General features: G+C 47.3%; 5 protein-coding genes across 5 annotated transcripts; 2 read left to right on the top strand and 3 right to left on the bottom strand.

The window, feature by feature from the left end:
• Nucleotides 1-3162: 3162 nt before the first annotated feature.
• Nucleotides 3163-3576, bottom strand: LAJ45_08963 (uncharacterized protein; the record flags this gene model as incomplete). The annotated part of the gene is made up of 2 exons (XM_046118511.1): nt 3163-3242; nt 3303-3576. 2 exons carry the CDS (start codon nt 3574-3576, stop codon nt 3163-3165), a joined length of 354 nt encoding a protein of 117 aa, XP_045968188.1.
• Nucleotides 3577-3944: 368 nt separating this feature from the next.
• On the top strand, nt 3945-5158 carry LAJ45_08962 (uncharacterized protein; the record flags this gene model as incomplete). Its single annotated transcript, XM_046118510.1, has 6 exons — nt 3945-4065; nt 4126-4201; nt 4256-4262; nt 4337-4374; nt 4468-4667; nt 4794-5158. The coding sequence occupies 6 exons, from the start codon at nt 3945-3947 to the stop codon at nt 5156-5158; spliced, it is 807 nt and encodes a 268-aa protein (XP_045968187.1).
• Nucleotides 5159-5173: 15 nt separating this feature from the next.
• LAJ45_08961 (uncharacterized protein) lies at nt 5174-5686 on the top strand (the record flags this gene model as incomplete). The annotated part of the gene is made up of 1 exon (XM_046118509.1): nt 5174-5686. The coding sequence occupies one exon, from the start codon at nt 5174-5176 to the stop codon at nt 5684-5686; it is 513 nt and encodes a 170-aa protein (XP_045968186.1).
• A 4561-nt stretch (nt 5687-10247) lies between these two features.
• Nucleotides 10248-13377, bottom strand: LAJ45_08960 (uncharacterized protein; the record flags this gene model as incomplete). Its single annotated transcript, XM_046118508.1, has 3 exons — nt 10248-10889; nt 11486-12231; nt 12342-13377. 3 exons carry the CDS (start codon nt 13375-13377, stop codon nt 10248-10250), a joined length of 2424 nt encoding a protein of 807 aa, XP_045968185.1.
• A 476-nt stretch (nt 13378-13853) lies between these two features.
• Nucleotides 13854-15707, bottom strand: LAJ45_08959 (uncharacterized protein; the record flags this gene model as incomplete). Its single annotated transcript, XM_046118507.1, has 7 exons — nt 13854-14082; nt 14391-14581; nt 14784-14786; nt 14837-14953; nt 15001-15060; nt 15119-15350; nt 15514-15707. 7 exons carry the CDS (start codon nt 15705-15707, stop codon nt 13854-13856), a joined length of 1026 nt encoding a protein of 341 aa, XP_045968184.1.
• Nucleotides 15708-18385: the final 2678 nt, after the last annotated feature.

Here is an 18385-nt window from a genome sequence, read left to right as displayed (position 1 = left end):
ATCCAGGCTCCGTTTAGGCTTTGAAACTACCATTCGATATTGTCCTATGATTGTCGCATGTCAGCGGGTGAGATGGCTCGTACGCACATATCTCCCAACCCGCGGGGGGCGCCTTGTGGTTAATAGGGTTAGGTTTGTGTACCAGGGCTAGGGATGGCAGGGTTAGGGTACGCATAACATATCCCCTTTGCACGTGTCTAGGTGAATTAAGTTAAGAGTGTCTTGGCACGCATCAATATTTCGAGTGATAGGTTGTGAACGTGGGAGAATTCTAGTTTTGACACGCAACTGTTTGCTGAACAGTAGTAGGGCGGTAGGTTCTCGTATAAGCACTAAATTGTTAAGGAATACCTGGGATGGGATTGAAATGCTAAAAACTACTGTGTTTAATGGTTTCGAAAACTTTGCTGCCGGGTTCTGGGTGGACGTGCACGTCATACCAATCCTGTTATGGAGTTTTCGAGAATATGAGTGAGTCTGAGAGAACTTAATTTCTTAGCCTTGATAGGGACAATCCATTGGAGGATTAAGCAGTCGTAAAAGATTTGATATTTATCATATTCTGCTATACGGCATTCGAATTCAGATATATTGGAAGATCCGACTTCGGTATATATGAAGTTATAGTATTGCTAGAGACACATCTATATGTTACAAGGTATTTAGAACAACCAGTCTGGATATATTCTAGAGGACCGCGGTGGCTCCTGATTCAGGATCTTGGCCCGGTAAAGGTTACCGTCATTGTCACTAATCTCGCAGTTTAAATTTTGTGATAGTGTGGATGTGTGTGTGTGTGTGTGGAATCATTTCATTTCTAGTTTCTAGGTACAGAATGGTCGCATGCAGTATAAACTATGGCGTACGTGATAGTGTGGATGATGTGCCGTAAACATATAAGACCGAATGGAACCAAAAGGGGGGAGGGTATAATAGCACAGTCTTTGGGGTATCTCGGGTACACATAGGTATGGGTACGAGACTTGAGGGCTCGAGAATAGGTCTCAAGCTTTCCAGGTGAGACAAGACAAGACCAATGAAAATAGTTTAATTTCGCAATTATCTGGAGGGTATTGTGGGTTGGAATCGGGATGAGGCGTGAGATGTCCCGTCGGGTTATATTGGACCTTTTGAACCTTTCGGAAAGGTTTTAGAGGGATTATTATACTATATAAAAAAAGATAATTCTTCCACAAGATGATAATTAGCACATAAGGTTCATGGTGCAATATCAAAAACATGACTTGAAGATTTGAGTATTTTAACTCTTTCCTACATTTGAGATTTTCTCAAATTGCAAAGTCTCGAGACCTGTAGATCTCAAGACTTTGTGGAACGCCCGAGGTGATGCGGGGCCTACTATTCCTAACCACGATACGAGACAAAACCGTCCAAAATCTAGTCTCGTCTTGTCTTGTACCCATCATTAGACCGTATAGAATATCTATGTAAAGGGGATTACATTATCTGGCGATCGCAAGCTCATGTATAAGTCGTGTTCAGTAAAAGCTTATGATACAGCCCTTAATCTGGAAGATATATGACTCTGTCCACCATCTCGGTGGTGTTGCATATCAATCTTTCTCAGCGCAAGTACGTAGAGATCTGAGTGTAGGCTGTCCAGTGTTGGTGAGATGATTTCACTCTGGAGTGTCATCAGCACGGGGGTGTGGTTAATCCCAACTTCCAAGACTTTGAACGGAACATATAAGGAGCTATCGTCAACCACTTGCGTATCATATATCTCTCCATAGAGTGTTTGGGTTTTGAGCATACGGAACGACAGCGAAGGTATCTGGCTGAATTTGGGAGTGTCGGCTTTCGCTGGACGGGAAATATATATCGAATATGGTGTTGTTGGTTAATACATACGAGGATAAACCGCAAGGGATTGGTATTCCGAGAGCTAATTCTAGGGCTGTGTTTTTATTTTCCTGACGGGGGTGATCGGAAGCAAGTAAGACGGCGTTGGATACTTATACAACGAAACGATAATGACGACCTATATACTGGAACAATCTGGCCATAACGATACCAGGTACGGCTAACAGAATGTATTCAGGATATAATGTGCACAGTTTCAAATTACGGACTGAAACATACATTAATTCTACGTTCGGAAGTCTAAAATCAGTAGTCGATGGTGTTAGGGGGTCGAGTCATATTTTTATGATGGCATTCTCTGGATGGACTGAATGGCGTTACACAAGTTCTATGGTGCGCCCACGCTTAAAGATAGCGGATCGCGACGAAATATCAATGGCTAATAATTTTGCAAAGAAAAATCGTAAAAAGAAAGCATAATGATAGGACTCTAGTACTAGTGATGAAGTTTAGTTCTATCATTGCAGAATTGTAATATCTGTCTGGGTTGTAAAGTTATTGGAGGTTGAAATTGTGTATTTTTGTATGTAAAATGCGCCAAGACTGAACAAAGTGGAACAGTATTATACCCAGAAAAGCAAACCTGACTGATCTGTGGCAACCCATGAGGCCCTATTGCAGCCACAATTGTTCCACTTCCGTATGCCACCATATCACACGTCGGAGTCCAAATATAGATCTTTTTAAAACGATCCCGCGCTCCCCTGGGCAAAGCCCACTCAAGCGATTATTGAGGATTCGGTATCGGGCTTTTATATAGTAGTTAGAAGAACACACTTTCGAGTGCTGTGTGCCACCGATAAAAGTCATGATGAGCAGCTCAGCCAGTAGGGCTGCGGTGGTGAGGCAAGGCCCCTGGCATTATGCATCTCTGCGACGGGTGCATCTGGCTTATATTGCATATTGGGACTGTGGCGTACCATGTCCTGCTTATACGGGGGCGATGTGCTGGTACCACTAAATAAATGATAGAGTACATAAGCTTCCTTGCAAGGGAAGGACTTTGAGGGCTATTTTAAGCATATAAACACCGGGTCTCAAACGTGAAAAAAAAACGAAAAAAAAACCAAAAAAACAGGTAGACCAGATCAACTGGCTCATTGCACTTTTATCGCAAACAATTACATAGTAGGTAAGCGTTAATATAATAACTTAACCACGCAGCACACATATATCGGTATAAGAAACAATATACTGCGATCGCTACAAGATACACCCTAACACATCTGCCGTAATCAAACAACTCCGCGCTTAAACAAAGACCTCCCCATCACCTTTCTATACCGGACCACACGGACTGGGGGTTGCATTGGTACAGCTCGCCAGCGAGTTCGCTACACAGCACACATTATGCGGACCTTCACTCGCCATTGTTATCAGCGCCGCTGTCACAGCGATCTCAGAGGATGCGGCCTTACCACATTGAAACACCCAGGTCTTGTAGGAGGCTGATCCGGGAAACCAAGTACCCGCATCCGAGTGCGCGTTGCAGCCCCAACAGTACTCCCCATCTTTTACCCCGGGCCTGCATTTGCAGCCATTAACAACGCAGGCGCGCTTGACGAGAGGATTGTCGAGGTCCGGCGCAGACACGGGGGCGGGGGCGGGGGCGGGAGCGGGAGCGGGGTTGGCCATGGTGAGATGGGCCATGATAAACACCAGAGCAAGGGAAAAGAGGGCGAGAAGACGCATGTTGTATAGACCTTTCGTGTGTCTCTTGTCCGTAGATGTGGGAAATTAACGTATTGAGGGAATAGAACTGGGGGGGAGGAAGATGGCCTTTATATAGGAGGAGGAGGAGGAGGAGGAGGAGGAGGAGGAGGAGAAGGAGGAGAAGGAGAAGGGGAAAGAGTCGCTGCAGCGTTGGAGGGGGTCAGGCTGGATATATGTGCTTCACTGCTTCTGCTGCTATTGGTGTATCATGTTATTCTCAGCCGCTGCTGCACCTCAGCCCAGCCACCACCCTACTGGCCAGGGACAAAGCTTTGGCTTGTGACCTGTGCGATAAGATAGACCATCCACATGGAAGATCCCGCGAGTTCACCTGACTGACCTGTATAATGGCTGTATTGTCTATCGACGCCACCAACGCGGTGTATAAAGCCGTTCTCCCAAGGCCTAGGGGCTCAGGTAGCGAACCCTTTGGACCTGAAACAATCTCTGGCCGGTCGCTTTGTCGAGGTACTTCAAGCGGAAGGGACCTGAAAGTTGAGAGATATGCGTATTAATTGATCCTGGCAGAGGGGAGAGATCCATCGTGTACCTATTTCAAGTTCAACGCTCATCTACTTTACCGCCTCGCCGCGGGAAGTGCGGGGTTGATTGACGACACCGAGGCATGTGTTGAGTAAACATGCTAACAGCATTTCAGTGATACCGTGAGCACTGCATTATATTGCATATACTCCCCAGTCCGTACCTTATCCGCCTTTCTAACCAGCGCCATGTCCAGTCCTCTTCTCATGCGCTCCGGAGTATCAGCCTTAGACTGTGAGATCAGGTTTATCGTTGTTTTCACCATTCCGGAGGAAACAAACAAACTCCGGCGCTGCTCCGCGCGGATCAAGATAATTCAATGAACAGCACGCAGCCTCCTTCCCTCAAACGCGGCAGCAAGGTCTGCCGATCCACAGACTGGTTAGGTGTCGTGCAGTTCTTCGGGCTCAATTTTGTCCTGCATGCGCTCACTCTTGTAGCCCTTCCCGGCGCCAACGTCGTCGAGACCACCATTGCCGGCTCCCTCCTCACTGTTCTTATGCCGGCCAGCGGTGTCCAGCGCGCCTGTACGTTTCGTCTTCATGAAGGCAGTCTTTATGTGCCGCGGGGGCAAGCTTGACGTCGCGCTCAAAGCCGGCGCGCTGTGTATGCTTGTACCCTCGAATCTCGTCAAACCGAAGGCCATGGTGCAGGTCAGCCCACTGACCACAAACATACACGGGGAGCACCGACGGATATCCGGAGGGTGATCGCAAGGCCGGCGTCGCCGGTGCTGTCGGGGTACGGGCTGGTCGGGGTGCCGGCTACCTTCGAAGCTGTGCCATTCCTACCCGGGGGGGATAGGAAGCGGGCTTCAATCCTGATCATGAAGAGGATCTGGAAGGAGCACCGCACCCAGGCCCAGACCTGGGGCATGTGGCGACTGCCACGGGGTGGCTTCACGCCCCTCGCGCTGTCCTGCAGCTACAGTCTGATCAGGAGCAGTGCGGCGCTCATTCAGATCCTGTACATGGTCGGCGACGAGCAGATAAAGAGGAATGGCTATGCAGGTTACTAGTTTCCGTACGTCACAATGTCCATCCTAAACCTGATCGCCAGTCTCAGCGCCTCAAGCTACCCGGCGATGTATACCGTCCATTACCGCGGCCTGTGCAATCCAAGCAATATGGACAAGACTGTAGCTAGCGGCGGTGGTGGAGGTCCCAGCGGCGATATCACCGCGACAGTGGCGTCGGTGGATGAGGTACTGGACCTGGATGGATTGACGATTGACGCTGCCATTAGAAGAGAAGAAGAAAACGATGAAGGAGAAAGAGATATATCCCCACGGATGGTGGGGCAAGGAGCAGCGAGCAGCAGTCGAGAACATGGTGGCAGGCGCGGTCGGATGCGTCTACGGCGACCTGTCCAGGGGATTGAAATCAAGAGCGCTCGCAACAACCAAATCAATACAGAACCAATCACCAAATCTCAAGAGACTTGTTGCGGTTCTAAAATTCGTCAACACCGCCGCGCCCTACGTCGTCATAGGCGTGTTGACAAGGTGGAAAAAAGGGGGAGAGCACAATTATGCAGCGGGTGCTGATCTTGCTGTGGATCACGACTGGCCAGCTCGGCGGGTCTTACAATGTCATTCTCACGTATAGTTGGGAGAGGGCGCTCTGGCTTTCCTTCTTGGAGTCCCCAGTGATTGCTATATATATAATCTTGATGGCGTTCTGTATAGCCGTCGTGCTACTTCCAGCGGTGACCGGGCTCTATATCGTGGGGCAGATGATGTTGAGTGATAGGATATGCAGTGGGCTGTAGGTATAAGATATGGGCGTGTGTTCGCTGGACGGCGTGAAGGAACTCTTTAGAAGTTGGGGGATGCTCTATTGTTAATTGATGTCTCCGGGATTATGTGGTAGACCTACGGTACGATTTCGAATAGATGGATTATATATGAGGAGATCTAAAGCTCCAAGTTGTAGATTAACCGCGGTGCAAGATGGCAAAAAAAAAAAAAGATGCTGTGTTTGCAAGTGAGATAGATTACCGACTGAAGGGAAAGGAAAGAGCATATTACCTTTGGCAAAGATTGCTTTGTTCGGCCGGGCGGGCTGGGGTCAAGTGAGCACCGCGCAAGGGAGACCTCCTATGTACCCTATCATTGGAGATGACCTAGCTGATGAGAAGGTCGAGGGATGGGTGAGTAGATACGAGCAGACGATCAATGAGGATTTTTTGTTTGTCTTTCCTCTGACTACAATTAGGGTTCATAATCAAATCAGCATTGAGTGATTTTCCCTGGTCAATAGAAGCCGCTCTTCCAATTTCCACACTCTGCCTCTTCTCCCGTCCATGTGGCGGTGGGTTCGTGCGTGTGGGGTTTATATGCGCTCCGGGCATATTTCGGAACAATTGAGATTTTCATTTGCATCAAGTAGAATAATTGCAGAGATTCAGATGAACAAAATTACGTAACTAAACGTCTGGGAACATTGGTGAGGCTATACTGGTGGCTCAAGGCCTTCGGGGCCTGACTAACCGAAGCGGAAAGAACGGAAGCAAGACTTTCAGGAGTGTAATGACGGTTACGCAACTCCATTCACTCTTTTCACGCAGAAATTACACAAACCGAATCAAAGACAAAGGTTTGAGTAAACGGAATCAAGAAGCACAGAGTTACACATCATCTCAAAGGAGTTTTACTTACTAGGCTCGTGTATAAGAGGTTCAATTGTTTAAAAGTCTTGAGATTGAGGAGTAAAGTTTCAACATGAGATAGAATTTGACTGAAGGTATAGTCGGAATTGTTTGAAGAATTGAGAATAACAAATCCGTTTGTTAATGCAGAGTACAGTAGGTTGAAAGAATATGTAGCCTCCCCCTATCCCCGAGCTCACGCCACAAGAACCCGTTATGATGTCATTGTCTTTTCTCGCTCCCAGACATAAAATATCACCCACATTTGACCCTATATACAGTCACTCAGCAAAGGTGTTTGTGATATAGTTTTCAATGTCAGTGCGCAGTGTGGCGCACCCGTAATACTCATGTTATTAAAGTTGAGATTCAAAACAACGAAAATATATAATATAATTTGTGACTATATATAAAAAGAAGATAGGTCATTGATCATATTCTTCATTGATTTGGGCGCCATTGGTCACCGGGAAAGTCTTCTCTTGGGGGGTTCTTGATATTTTTTTTTTTTTAAATCATATGAATTGTTTCTAGGTACAATAACTGCATGCAGGCATAGCCTATGGCATAAAAACCAATCCCCAATGCCAGTTCTCTTGTTATAGTAGTTGTGGTGTGCTACCAACCGCACTCCTCTTACAAGGTTGATGACTAAGAAAACCCCCGCCCGAGAAAAAAGGAGAAAAAATCCGGATAACACAAAAGAAAAACATATTGCCGGGCCAAAAAAAAAGCTTTAATGCGTCCCCAAATCCCCTACTGTAGTGACTATGGTATGTCACCAACCGCACATCCCCTCTAAGGGTAGACGGAGGGGGGGGTGAAAGGTGTCCCCCTGAGAAAATTCAGGAGAGAGGAGGATGGTGCTGGTGGTCTTTGGGGGGTGACCTTCGAGCTCTATGCCCCGGGAGGAGGAGGAGGAGGAAGAGGCAGTGGGCCTGGTCAGTGAAGAGAAGAGCCCGGGAGTGAGGTTGATGATGGCTAGCCGGACGCATCATACGAATGTCTCTTCTTTTCATATAATCCAAATCATGGAGGAGGAAAACAGATCGAAGCGACGATCCTTGGCGTAAAGAAGCCAAAGAACAGTCTTTATTAAAGAGGATCCCTGCACTTTGTCAGGTCTTGGCGGTGTTGAGAAGGGGTTGTCGGTTGCTTGAGAGGATGGGGGGGGTTCTTGATAGTCTGCCGTGGTTACATATGGAGAAATGTCTCACCCCGAAATCGGAATCACGAACACTTTTGCAGAGTGCTGTATCTCCCTCTAACCCCCGACCTCATACCACAAAAGCCTGGTATAAGAGTGTTAGGGGGGATAGGAATGAAGAGGAAGAAGAGGAAACAAGAGAAGGAATGCTAGGGTGTGGTGGACTAAGGGACGACACATGGCAAGAATGGACAGCGGGAGGGGGCAAGTACTAAGGAACGATTAGGAGCCTAAATTGGCATGTGGAAGTACGAAAAAAGTACCAAGCTGTGTTTTCATTCTGTTATTTAGTTCATTTTTTTGAGATGGCGATGGAAGAGCAGTGTAGTTCTGGGGCGTGTGATATTTTCATAGACAAAAGTCTGCATGCAATCAATGAAATAAACAAACATATCATAGATAATCACTCGGTAACCGAGTGATACCTCATGACCACATCCACCCCTCCCTAGCCCGCCCGGCATTTTCAACCGTCCAAGCTCACCAAACGAGGCCTCCTACCCGGTTCAACCCCACCCAGGCTCTCGCCTCGTATATGTGTTTATCCACCGTAATGGCCCTTACCCACCGCGTCATCTGGCTCGGGCCTCCTACATCTGGTAGCGGGCAATAGAGGAATGGTCTCGAGACGCGAGACCAAACAACACAAAGCATGTTGGTGCCGTAAGAAGCCCTAAGAAAAGCGAACTTAAAATAAGACCTGTTGGATATATAGCGCTTTCAAGTGATGTCGAACGGGAACTGGTGACCGAACAGATACGGGTGAGCTGTCATGACGGAGACACCTGTCAAATGTCTAATGACAGCCGTCTGGTCTGGTACTCGACTATATACTTAGTCTCTTTGTTGTGATAATAATTAAGCTGCTCAACTGTCCCGTCCTCCTCCAACCTTTTCGGCAAGGCTTGCTTCCGAAAATGCGAGTGAGTGATTGTCCGTGACCCGATACCCGCATCCTGCCGGCCTTACCCAGCGTATGGGAAAAAGACCAACCCGATGGCCCGAGCGCCGGGCGGGACCTCAAGGCCCCGCAGAACCTAGCGCTCTGGGGTTGGCAGCTCCGAGATCGTTTCGTACAGTAGTGCACGGCAAAAGAGGGGACGCCTCCAGTGTTGTCGTGTTTTGTGTGGGGCCAAGGACATATGGTTAACCTGGGGTATGACCAATTCCTCACAAAACCGGAAACAACTTCAATAAAAGAGCACTCTTGATGACCGCTGACCATTGAAAATGGCGCTCCTTATTCGTGCAAAGAATAGCGCTTATTCTCAAAGAACATTTTTTGAATTTAGATGAAATTAGTCATATCCCCGATTTAATCATACGGCCGGTATTGCGCCTACTCGGACAATGCCCGCCTTGTGTGTCATGCACAACACGCTCAACGCGTGTCTTTTGACAGTCCCCCAGATGTGGCTGTGATTCCCATAAGGAATATAAAAATGTGTCAAAAGTCGCTGTTCTATACCTCTAGTATCGGTACGCTATAACAAAATGTCCAATGAACGGGTAGCATCCGCGAATGGGATCGACAGACTAGATACATTTCGTAGTTTTCTGGAGCTAGGGGGATAGTACTCGGGGACAACCTTCTCCCGGCGACTACTTCAAGATGTGAAAGTTAAGATAAACATCATGGGGGTATTTTTGGTTCATCACTAGGGGTTCTACCATATATATCATGATACATAAAACCCAGATCAAAAAAGATATCTCGCCTCCGGCCGTCAGCCTTATTTAAAATGATCATGCCACCCCCCGCTGTTGCCAACCTAAAAACCACAGGCATCCATTGAGAACCCACTATAGACACACACACCCATACTTTCACAACTAACTACTCGGGTTCCTGTTGGTCGAGACACAGATCTAACTCGCCCCAGGTGGAAATGTTACGTGATATGGGAAGTTTTGTTGTTAATCAGTGGATTATCCTTTCGCCATGGTATCACTGTAACGACAGAGGGTATGAGCCTGACAACTTACCAACTGAGTGCCTTCTTTTTCTCTCCGACTCGCCCGCCGTGACTTGACCAGGAACCACAATGGCATCAGCTTCCTCGTTGATTCCGGATAGTGCCCTGTTCAACTCCTCTGGCATCAATTGAAGAGAATCTCGGCCGGTACGCCCCGCTGCTTGGTCATAAAACGGTACATTTTCGCCGGCGTCTGATCCCTCCCTACTTGTAGTATCTAGTGTTGTCCTATTGCTACCGTTACCTAAGATCTTGCCCGCAACTGCGTCCGTGAGTTAAGAGGCCAATTCTTCGTTGCCCGTTTGCGCTGCCAGATGTAAAGGGCTCCCGCCTTCATCTCCCCCACTATCATCTGTCTCACGCTCGTCTATATTCATATCATTATCTTCACTCTCTTCTGCCTCACTGTTTTCTATCTCATGACTCAGACAGAATCGTGGCGTATTTCCATCGTAATCCTTAGCGTCTATATCCGCACCGTTCCTGAGTAGTAGCTCAACCTTCGGATCCCGAGTCACGTCATAGCCGTCTTTCACCGCGTAATGTAGCGGGGTTCTCAGCTTGTTATCAGTGGCATGAACGTCGGCGCCGACATCTATGATGAGAGGGAGTGTTGTTGCGTATCCGTTTTGAGTAGCAGCATATAGCAAGCTCCGTTCGTTGTTGCTAGTGATTTTTACATTGGCGCCTGCCTTGAGAAGGGTTTGGACAGCGCCCCGGACTGGCTCTTCACTGCGGGACCAGTTCTCAAGGAGGGTCATTAGAGGTGTTCTCCCGTTGATATCTGCGGCGTTCACATCACAACCACGTTTAATTAGTTTACTGATCGCAGTTCCTAGATACTCCGAAGGGAGTTTTGCTGCGTAGTGTAGTCGTGCTCTGCCCTTTCTATCATGTGCATTTATATGCCGACGCGACTAGCTCCGGCGTTCGAATGATCAGTCTGTGTAGATGCAGAGAATCCGCCTGCACTCCGAGCCGATACGTCGATAATGTCGTCGACGTTGGCGCCGTGCTTTAGAAGATCACTGCACACAACCTCGTTGTTATAGGGAGGTTCTCGAAGAAAGTATTGTAGGGTGACAAAAATAACTACGCACCGAAGTTTGTATTGGAAAAGAGTATATTCTAGGCCTACCACTCCGAAAATGCGGCCACTAACTTGATAACCTACAGGAAGATCTTTGGAGCTCTAGAAACTCCCATATACACTTATGTCTCTCACCGCCTATATAGTTATGCAATAGCTATACTTCAAAGTTCGGCCTTTTTGTTAGTAATCCACACAGCAACCATACAAAAATTGACAACTTCAATTCTTTGTAACTCCATGAGTATACAAGATATCAGAGAGATAACCATATCTCTAAAATTCTGGAGCTTGGGAGATTTGGTCTTTCTGATATGAAATTTGTGGCGGTATGTTTGAAGTAGCTAGGTCCAAAAAACGTTATTTTACCATACAAATTTGGGTGCAATACATTAGTGGCGTTTTTCCATCACTACATCTCACGTCGGCCGTGGCACCTGCTTCCAATAGATGGCGGATAGCCAGGTGCAGCGGTGTCATGGACTTATTATCCAGTCCATTAACATCCACCCCAGCGCCTACGAGTAAACGAACGAGTTTGTCGTCGCAGGCGGCCCCGGCAGCAAGGTGTAGCAGGTTTTCATTTTCACTGTTAACAACCGTAACATCGGCGCCCGCTTGAATTAACATCCTGATCTTATCCCTCCAACACACCCGCTTCTCGTCATCCTCGCATGGGAATGAATCATTCTCAAATCTGGAGCGCCTCATAAGCTCCATCAGCGGCGTGTTACCATTCCTGTCCCTATTGTCCAATTTCGCCTTTTTCTTCAGCAAAAGTCGCATCTGATCTGACAGCAAATCCTTGCCCGGATCCCGAGCTATGCATTCAAGTGGTGTGCATTGCTCGTCATCTTGTGCATCGATATCTGAACCTTTCTCAATAAGTAGCACCAATGCACCTAGCCCTATCCGTGACAAAGCTGCATAATGAATTGGTAGCCTTCCCTTCAAGTCTCGTGCTTTGAGGTCAGATCCAGATGCGACAAGTAGTTCCACCGCGCTCACTAACCCTTTGTCTGCTGCAATGTGAAGTGGTGTCCGTCCGAGCTTATCTTTTGTATTTACGTTCGTACCGGCGTTTATCATTATGCAGCGTGCTGCCATAACAGCATCGTCGTCCAGGTGATTGTGCAATAGAAGATGAAGCGGCGTATTTCCGTCAGCATCTGCGCACAGGATATTGCTATCTCTCGGGCCAGCGCTAGTTCAACAAGACAGGGGTGGGTATTGTGCAAGGGCAGCCTTCCGCGTTTATCTCTTGAGTTTAGTTCAACACCTTTCCCTATGAGCATCAATGCCATGTCTTGATTTCTGCCTGAAATAGCGCGGTGTATTGCACTCCTCCCTTCATCGTCTCGGGCTTCGACGTCGGCGCCGGTATGTAGCAGCATCTTGACAATGACCTCCTCACCACGTCCGGCAGCGAGATGTAATGCTGTATTGCCAACTGCATCGTTCGCATCAATGCATTCCCGGGTCTTATCGGTGATGGGCGTATCTTTTTCGCCTCTCTCAGCGTTAAGCAGCGGCCGGGCAATAGAGATAAAGCCGAGTCGTGCTGCTAGATGATGCGGTGTCTCCCGGTGTCGATTACGAGTGTTTGTCTTCGCGCCTTTGGAAAGCAGATACTTAGCAAAAGCCAAGTTATTCGTGAGTACAGCGTATTGCAAGATTGTTCCACTCCGAACCCTCTCATATTTATATCCATATCTACGGATCTCAAGATTTGTTTCAAGGAGCTTCCAGGTCTCTAGCGGATGATCTATATCCATCCCGCACTCAACCAGAAGCTCCATCGAGCTGGCCTCCAGGCCTTCGGGACCGTCACACTTCTCCGCGTCGTACAATGTTCTCAAGGCCATTTTCATGCTTGCTCCCCTATCTAATAGTAGCATTACCATATCCTTATTTTTCCCGCATAGCGCAATAGCTAATGGTGTTTTATGATATTTCAGCCAAGCATTGCCTCTTGGTGGGCGATGACAAAAGGTATCTGTGATCTGGTATTCATTAATGAGATCTATATCTGCGCCTCTGTCTAATAGTAATTTAACGATATCCAAATCTTCAGTTTTTATAGCGCACTGCAGCACTGCACCGACTTCTCCTTGCTGATCAAAGTTCGAATTAAGCCCATATCTAACTAGGAGCCTGATGATTTTACCCATATTGTACGGTTTCCGAATATCCCAAGGAAGTGTGCGACAGCTGCTCGTATCCGCGCCGTTTTCAAGAAGCAACTCAACAGCATCGAGCGATTCCACAGCGACCGCAGCCTGGAGGGCCGTTCTTCTGCGTTTTCTATCCATCATATCTATATCTAACCTATTTCTAGACTGCTCCGGGGCCTCTTTCAGCCAGAACAGAACTAGGGGGAGCCGAATCCGCCTCGGCAGCAGCATGCAGCACTGTATAGCTGTATTCATCAACGAGGTTGACGATTCAATAGTTTATCGGCGATAATAGCGCTCCCCCACCGAGTTGCTTCGTGCAATGGGAGCGCCATACAACTCTTATCCCACACGGATTGGTACTCGTCTATAATGATTCTAAACCGCGGTCTCTGAGATAACCGAAGATGCCGGGTTAGATCTTCGTTTTGCAAAAAGCCCAGCAGGGTGTCTTGTGGAGCGATATCATGACAGGCCTGCATATGAATGTATAAACTCCCCGCAGAGTAATCGATAAATCCACGGGTATTGGGCAGGCGGCCGACGAGCTCTGGGTCTATAAAGCTCAACCAGAGGCAATCTAGACAACCAAGTGCAATTGTAAGATGGCGCTGCACCTATTCCGGAATTTCAGGAGAATGTTCGAGGTATTCCTGAACGGAATAGTGAGCAAGTCGGATGGCGCCGCTACTGTCACCAATAGTTACTAGCCCACAACATGCATCTTGAGTTGTTTTTGGAAGTGGCGCATCGGCTTCGTTGAATACTCTGAGATCTCCCCTTAGCTGACGGGTTCCGTCCCCCGTTGAAATAACCATACAGAGTGCTTCAACGGTGTACAACGTGCTGTGATGAGCCAAGTCAGTGCTTTCAAGGCAAGGGTAGTTCTATATTTCGCAGGGTGATTCCGAATTCGATCCATTGCTGTTTTATAGATTCCATTCAATGCGTTTTCAGTGTTAAGAATAGAAGTTAACGAGCCTAGTAGTGTCCGAACTTCCGTCCTTGTGGTGCATCCGCATAATTCTTGGCAATAGAAATGTACAAGGAGAAACCTGTGATAAAGTTGGGGGGGGGGGGGTGGAACTTTAGGATGATTATAAAAAAACGTAGACTGGATGAAATACGGGCTATACGGAAAGCTTCCAACTTACATTCCTTCACATTTCTTAACAAGTGTAGTAAGAACCTCGTCTCTCAGACCACCTTTGATCAAATCGCGGGCCGTTGAGTCATCTTCAATGGAAGTCTCGACATAGACCCAAACATCCTGGCCCTTAGCATTGAGATTCATGATCACAATACCATAGCCAGAGTTGGCTGGGTTTAAGGAGTTCTCTATGTCCTGTAGGTGGGGGCGGCTTGTCAAAAAGATTCTGATCCCATTGCCGGCTATCCAATGGATTAATTTCAACAGTGTAAAGTGTGAAATCCAAGTTAGCCTGTTAGGAGCTGTGTCCTTCGTCTCATAGAATGATATCACCTGATTACCTATTCCTAAACGCTTTATGAAGTAGCCGAAGGAGCGGTCAAGATTATCCAGATACTAGCTATTCCCAATAAGGTCCTGAACCAGATTCAGGTTAGGCTGTCCACGAACCATCGACCTCAGACCATCGGCGTTCGAAAGTCCTTTGTTTGGAACTCCAAAGAGAAGTAATCCGGCACACAATTGTAAGACGCTCGGCCTACTGCCTTCGGAACAGTCTTTGATTGCCTATGCCTGTAAGACGGCACATAGGAATATCTGGTCTTTACGCTTACCTGTTTAATTACCAAGCCGCCTAGGCTGTGTCCAATCAGGATTGTCGGCCGGTGTGGTGCCTTGGATTAAGTATGAGCATCTTTGAATACTCTAGATGTGTGCCGGTGGCTTTCTTACATGACTCTTAGCGGCGTGCACCGCTCTGATAAAGGCCTGGGAGATATCATGTATTCCAGCATCTGAGTGACTTCCCGGTAGCTTCAAATCGTATCCATAGGTTAAAATCCTTGCGCTCAGGCTTTTGGGCTCCAGATCCTCCGGAAGATAGTCTCGTAGCCACATGGCGTAGTTCTCCCGGGATCGCCATGACCCAAAGGCATGTCCAGCAAGCCCATTAACAGCGATAATACTAGACGCATGGTTAGCCGCTAATCACAGCACTGGAAATCAGTTATACTCTATCTTTGGGGTTATGGGATTATTGAGTGGTGTCAGCCCTCGAAAGTCTCAGGTCAATGTGAGAGGGAACTACAGTAGTAAGATTGGAGAACGTGAGAGTCGCTATTTGGAACCGTGGACAGTCTGACGCTTCCGGTGCTAGTGATAGATATGGATGACCCTTAGCATCTCTTGCAATTTCACCAAACGAAACCTCTTCAAGGTACATCCGTAGGTTATCGTGGGATAGTGATAGCGGAATGTTTGAAATTGTAATTGTTTTGTTTTTTCCTCTGAGAGGAGAGTGGTTGGCATCTGCTTCTGCCATTCTGTTTCAGTATTGTCTTTGAGTTTTGCAAGGGATTTGGAAAAAGGAATGCTTAGGTTGTAAAGGGACGTCCTTGGATCTACCCCGCCTTGAGAACAAGTGGCTGACAGAAGACCGTATCAGAACACGTCGTACCACCAGGAGCCACTTGCATTGCACAGTGCATCTACTGGTCAACGAACCGGGCGTGCCTCCGCACATACTCACAGCCTTAATTTATCCTCCGCTATGTGGCGACAGGTGGCAACAGATAATAGACGTTCTTACGGGGTTATGGTGCATGCACACGCGGGGGGGGGGGGGGGGGTATGCAATAACTCAGAGCATCGAAGGATGGTGTGAAAAATCCGAGAAAAATCAGGGAACGAATTATGTAAATAAGATTCTCTGCGCAAAATGAGGATATCTGTTTTGTTTTTTGAAATTCTCTGTAGCCGATTTCGACGTTTTCAGGAGTTGTACCATACCCTACTCTGCCCCATACCCGGTATCCTTATTGAAAGTGACCTTGACGTGTGATTTTATAGTTCTCCCCTCCCAAGGTAATAAATAAAAATCTTAAAGGTTGCAAAAAGCAGATATTTAAACGACTATCCAGCCTCTGGGCTAAATGGGGTAGGTATTAGGCCCCACTCTCGCGAATCTCTGGGTATTTCTAGACCGTAATATTTTCTTATTGTTCTGGAAAACCTAACTCTGAACTCGCTGTAAGGATATATACTAAAATGATTAAGTGTCTCCCGCCCCGGAATTCCCTTTAGCTTGTAGCTGCATTTCGGTGGTCTTCTGCATCGAGACCACCGGTGGCCCGAACATAGTCCAGCGCCCGCCCACCTGCCCCGAAAAGGGGTGGGTTTGGGCGGGTGCGGGCTAGGGTGTGGTGGTTTGCTTGGTGTTTGGGGACGGGATGGCATAGGATTTGTGGTGTGTTTCCTTGTGGGCCAGGGCCAGGGTTGTTGGTCCAACGCGATCGGCGTGTATGACCGTGCTGTTGCGGGGTGTAGGGAAAATGCAAAAAGAGTTACTCAGAAGGGGAATGGGAAGGGGCCACATTTGAAATTGACTAGCGAAATTTGATCTATTTCCTTTACTTGTTTATTACTGGGGAGGAAATGCTTGCTGGTTGAATGATGAGGCTCGAGACAGTGAGCGGGAGTTATATTGTGCAAGTCAGTGACAGCTAGGGGGTTGTCTTCTTTTCTTTATTTCTATATTTCTATATTGACGAGGAAAACTTTACCCTGCCTCCGGAGAGTGGGAGGAAAGGTTTTGTCATAGCCTTCGGGATGCATTCATGTATGGATTATCAATCAATCAATCGATAGGGGGGTCAGCACCGACAGCTTAAGGAATAGCAGTTGCAATCAGATCTACAGATCTATCGTCTATGCGAGCAGCACAACTTGAACATACGCCTCGAGTATTACAGTAAAGACAAACTCTTTTTGCTTGAGCTAGATGCATGCCGAGCCCAGTGCGCGGGAGTGGCTTGGCTTGGATCAACTCCGAGCTTAGACGCATGGAAAAGGCCGGGTTCGTCATGGACGGGCATTGGTATGCATTTATTACTAAGGCGGTTTCTACAGGTATGCATGCCGCTTTATAAGCCCATTTGCTGGACCCATCTCGTACTGTATTCCGACTCTGGTCCTCGAGATGGCGTTTTTACAGACCCCCCACGAGCATACTAGGAGAAAGGCGGATCTATGGTGGGAGGCTTCCTTCCGAGATGTGTCGCCTTGTTATCCTGGTGATGATTAACGAAAAGATTCTGCCGCCTGGCGGGATGCTATGTTGGAGAGGAGGAAGGCGGGTTTCCCGAACACAGCTATTAGACATTCTAAGCAACCGTCCGTTGCAAAAAAAAAAAAAAAGACCGGCGAAAGAAACAATCTTCTGCTACATAGCCATAGAAGGTTGGTGTGATCAGGTAAACGTAGCTGATAGCCATGCTCTCACGGCTGTACTTTTGGTTTCATTACAGTGGCCTCTGCGAGGGGAGGAGAAAATATCATACCTACTACCTCCGGCTAGGAGACGCTGGTCTTTATGTTCGCCGATGCTTTTTTTTCTATTGGCTTCAAAGGTCTATTACGATGTAGGCGATATCGATAACGATTGGGTTTGGGATCTCGAGATCACTGTGGAAGTTGTTAGGAAAGGAGCTGATGTATGTACTACTGAACGGGAGGCGGTAAGCAGTCTGTGTTGGGCCCCAATATTTTTTAGCATATGAGTACTGACCTTGATGAAACCAGGTCTTGGCCTGCGCTCTGGAAATATGTGCGCATGCCCTCAACACATGCCACCTCGGCTGTAACCCGTTGTATTCAGATCGCAGTATTTAATTTCACTTCCTAGAGTTTGGATAAAGATCAAATCCGTGGTGACCCTAGTAAAATCGTCTGAATTCAAACATGTAAATTCCTCTTCTTAAGCCTCTGGTCCCTCCATCGATGATCTGCTCTACAATCCACTATACCTGTGTATGGTCAAGATAAAACTGCAACAGCTCCAGAGTTCATAGACCACATGTATCAATCTGTTTAACTCATATTACTGTTCTCGCTGTTGTGAAACATACTTTTTTTTTTTATTATAATCATGGATAATTGACAAAATTACTCTACAAAAGAATCCTTTTGTTTATAGTTTATCACTATTACGTTGAATAAGGG

This window comes from Morchella importuna (genome assembly GCF_003444635.1).
Source record: "Morchella importuna strain M04M26 chromosome Unknown Morimp01GS033, whole genome shotgun sequence".
Taxonomy (NCBI): domain Eukaryota; kingdom Fungi; phylum Ascomycota; class Pezizomycetes; order Pezizales; family Morchellaceae; genus Morchella; species Morchella importuna.
This window is presented reverse-complemented; position numbering and strand designations above follow the sequence as displayed.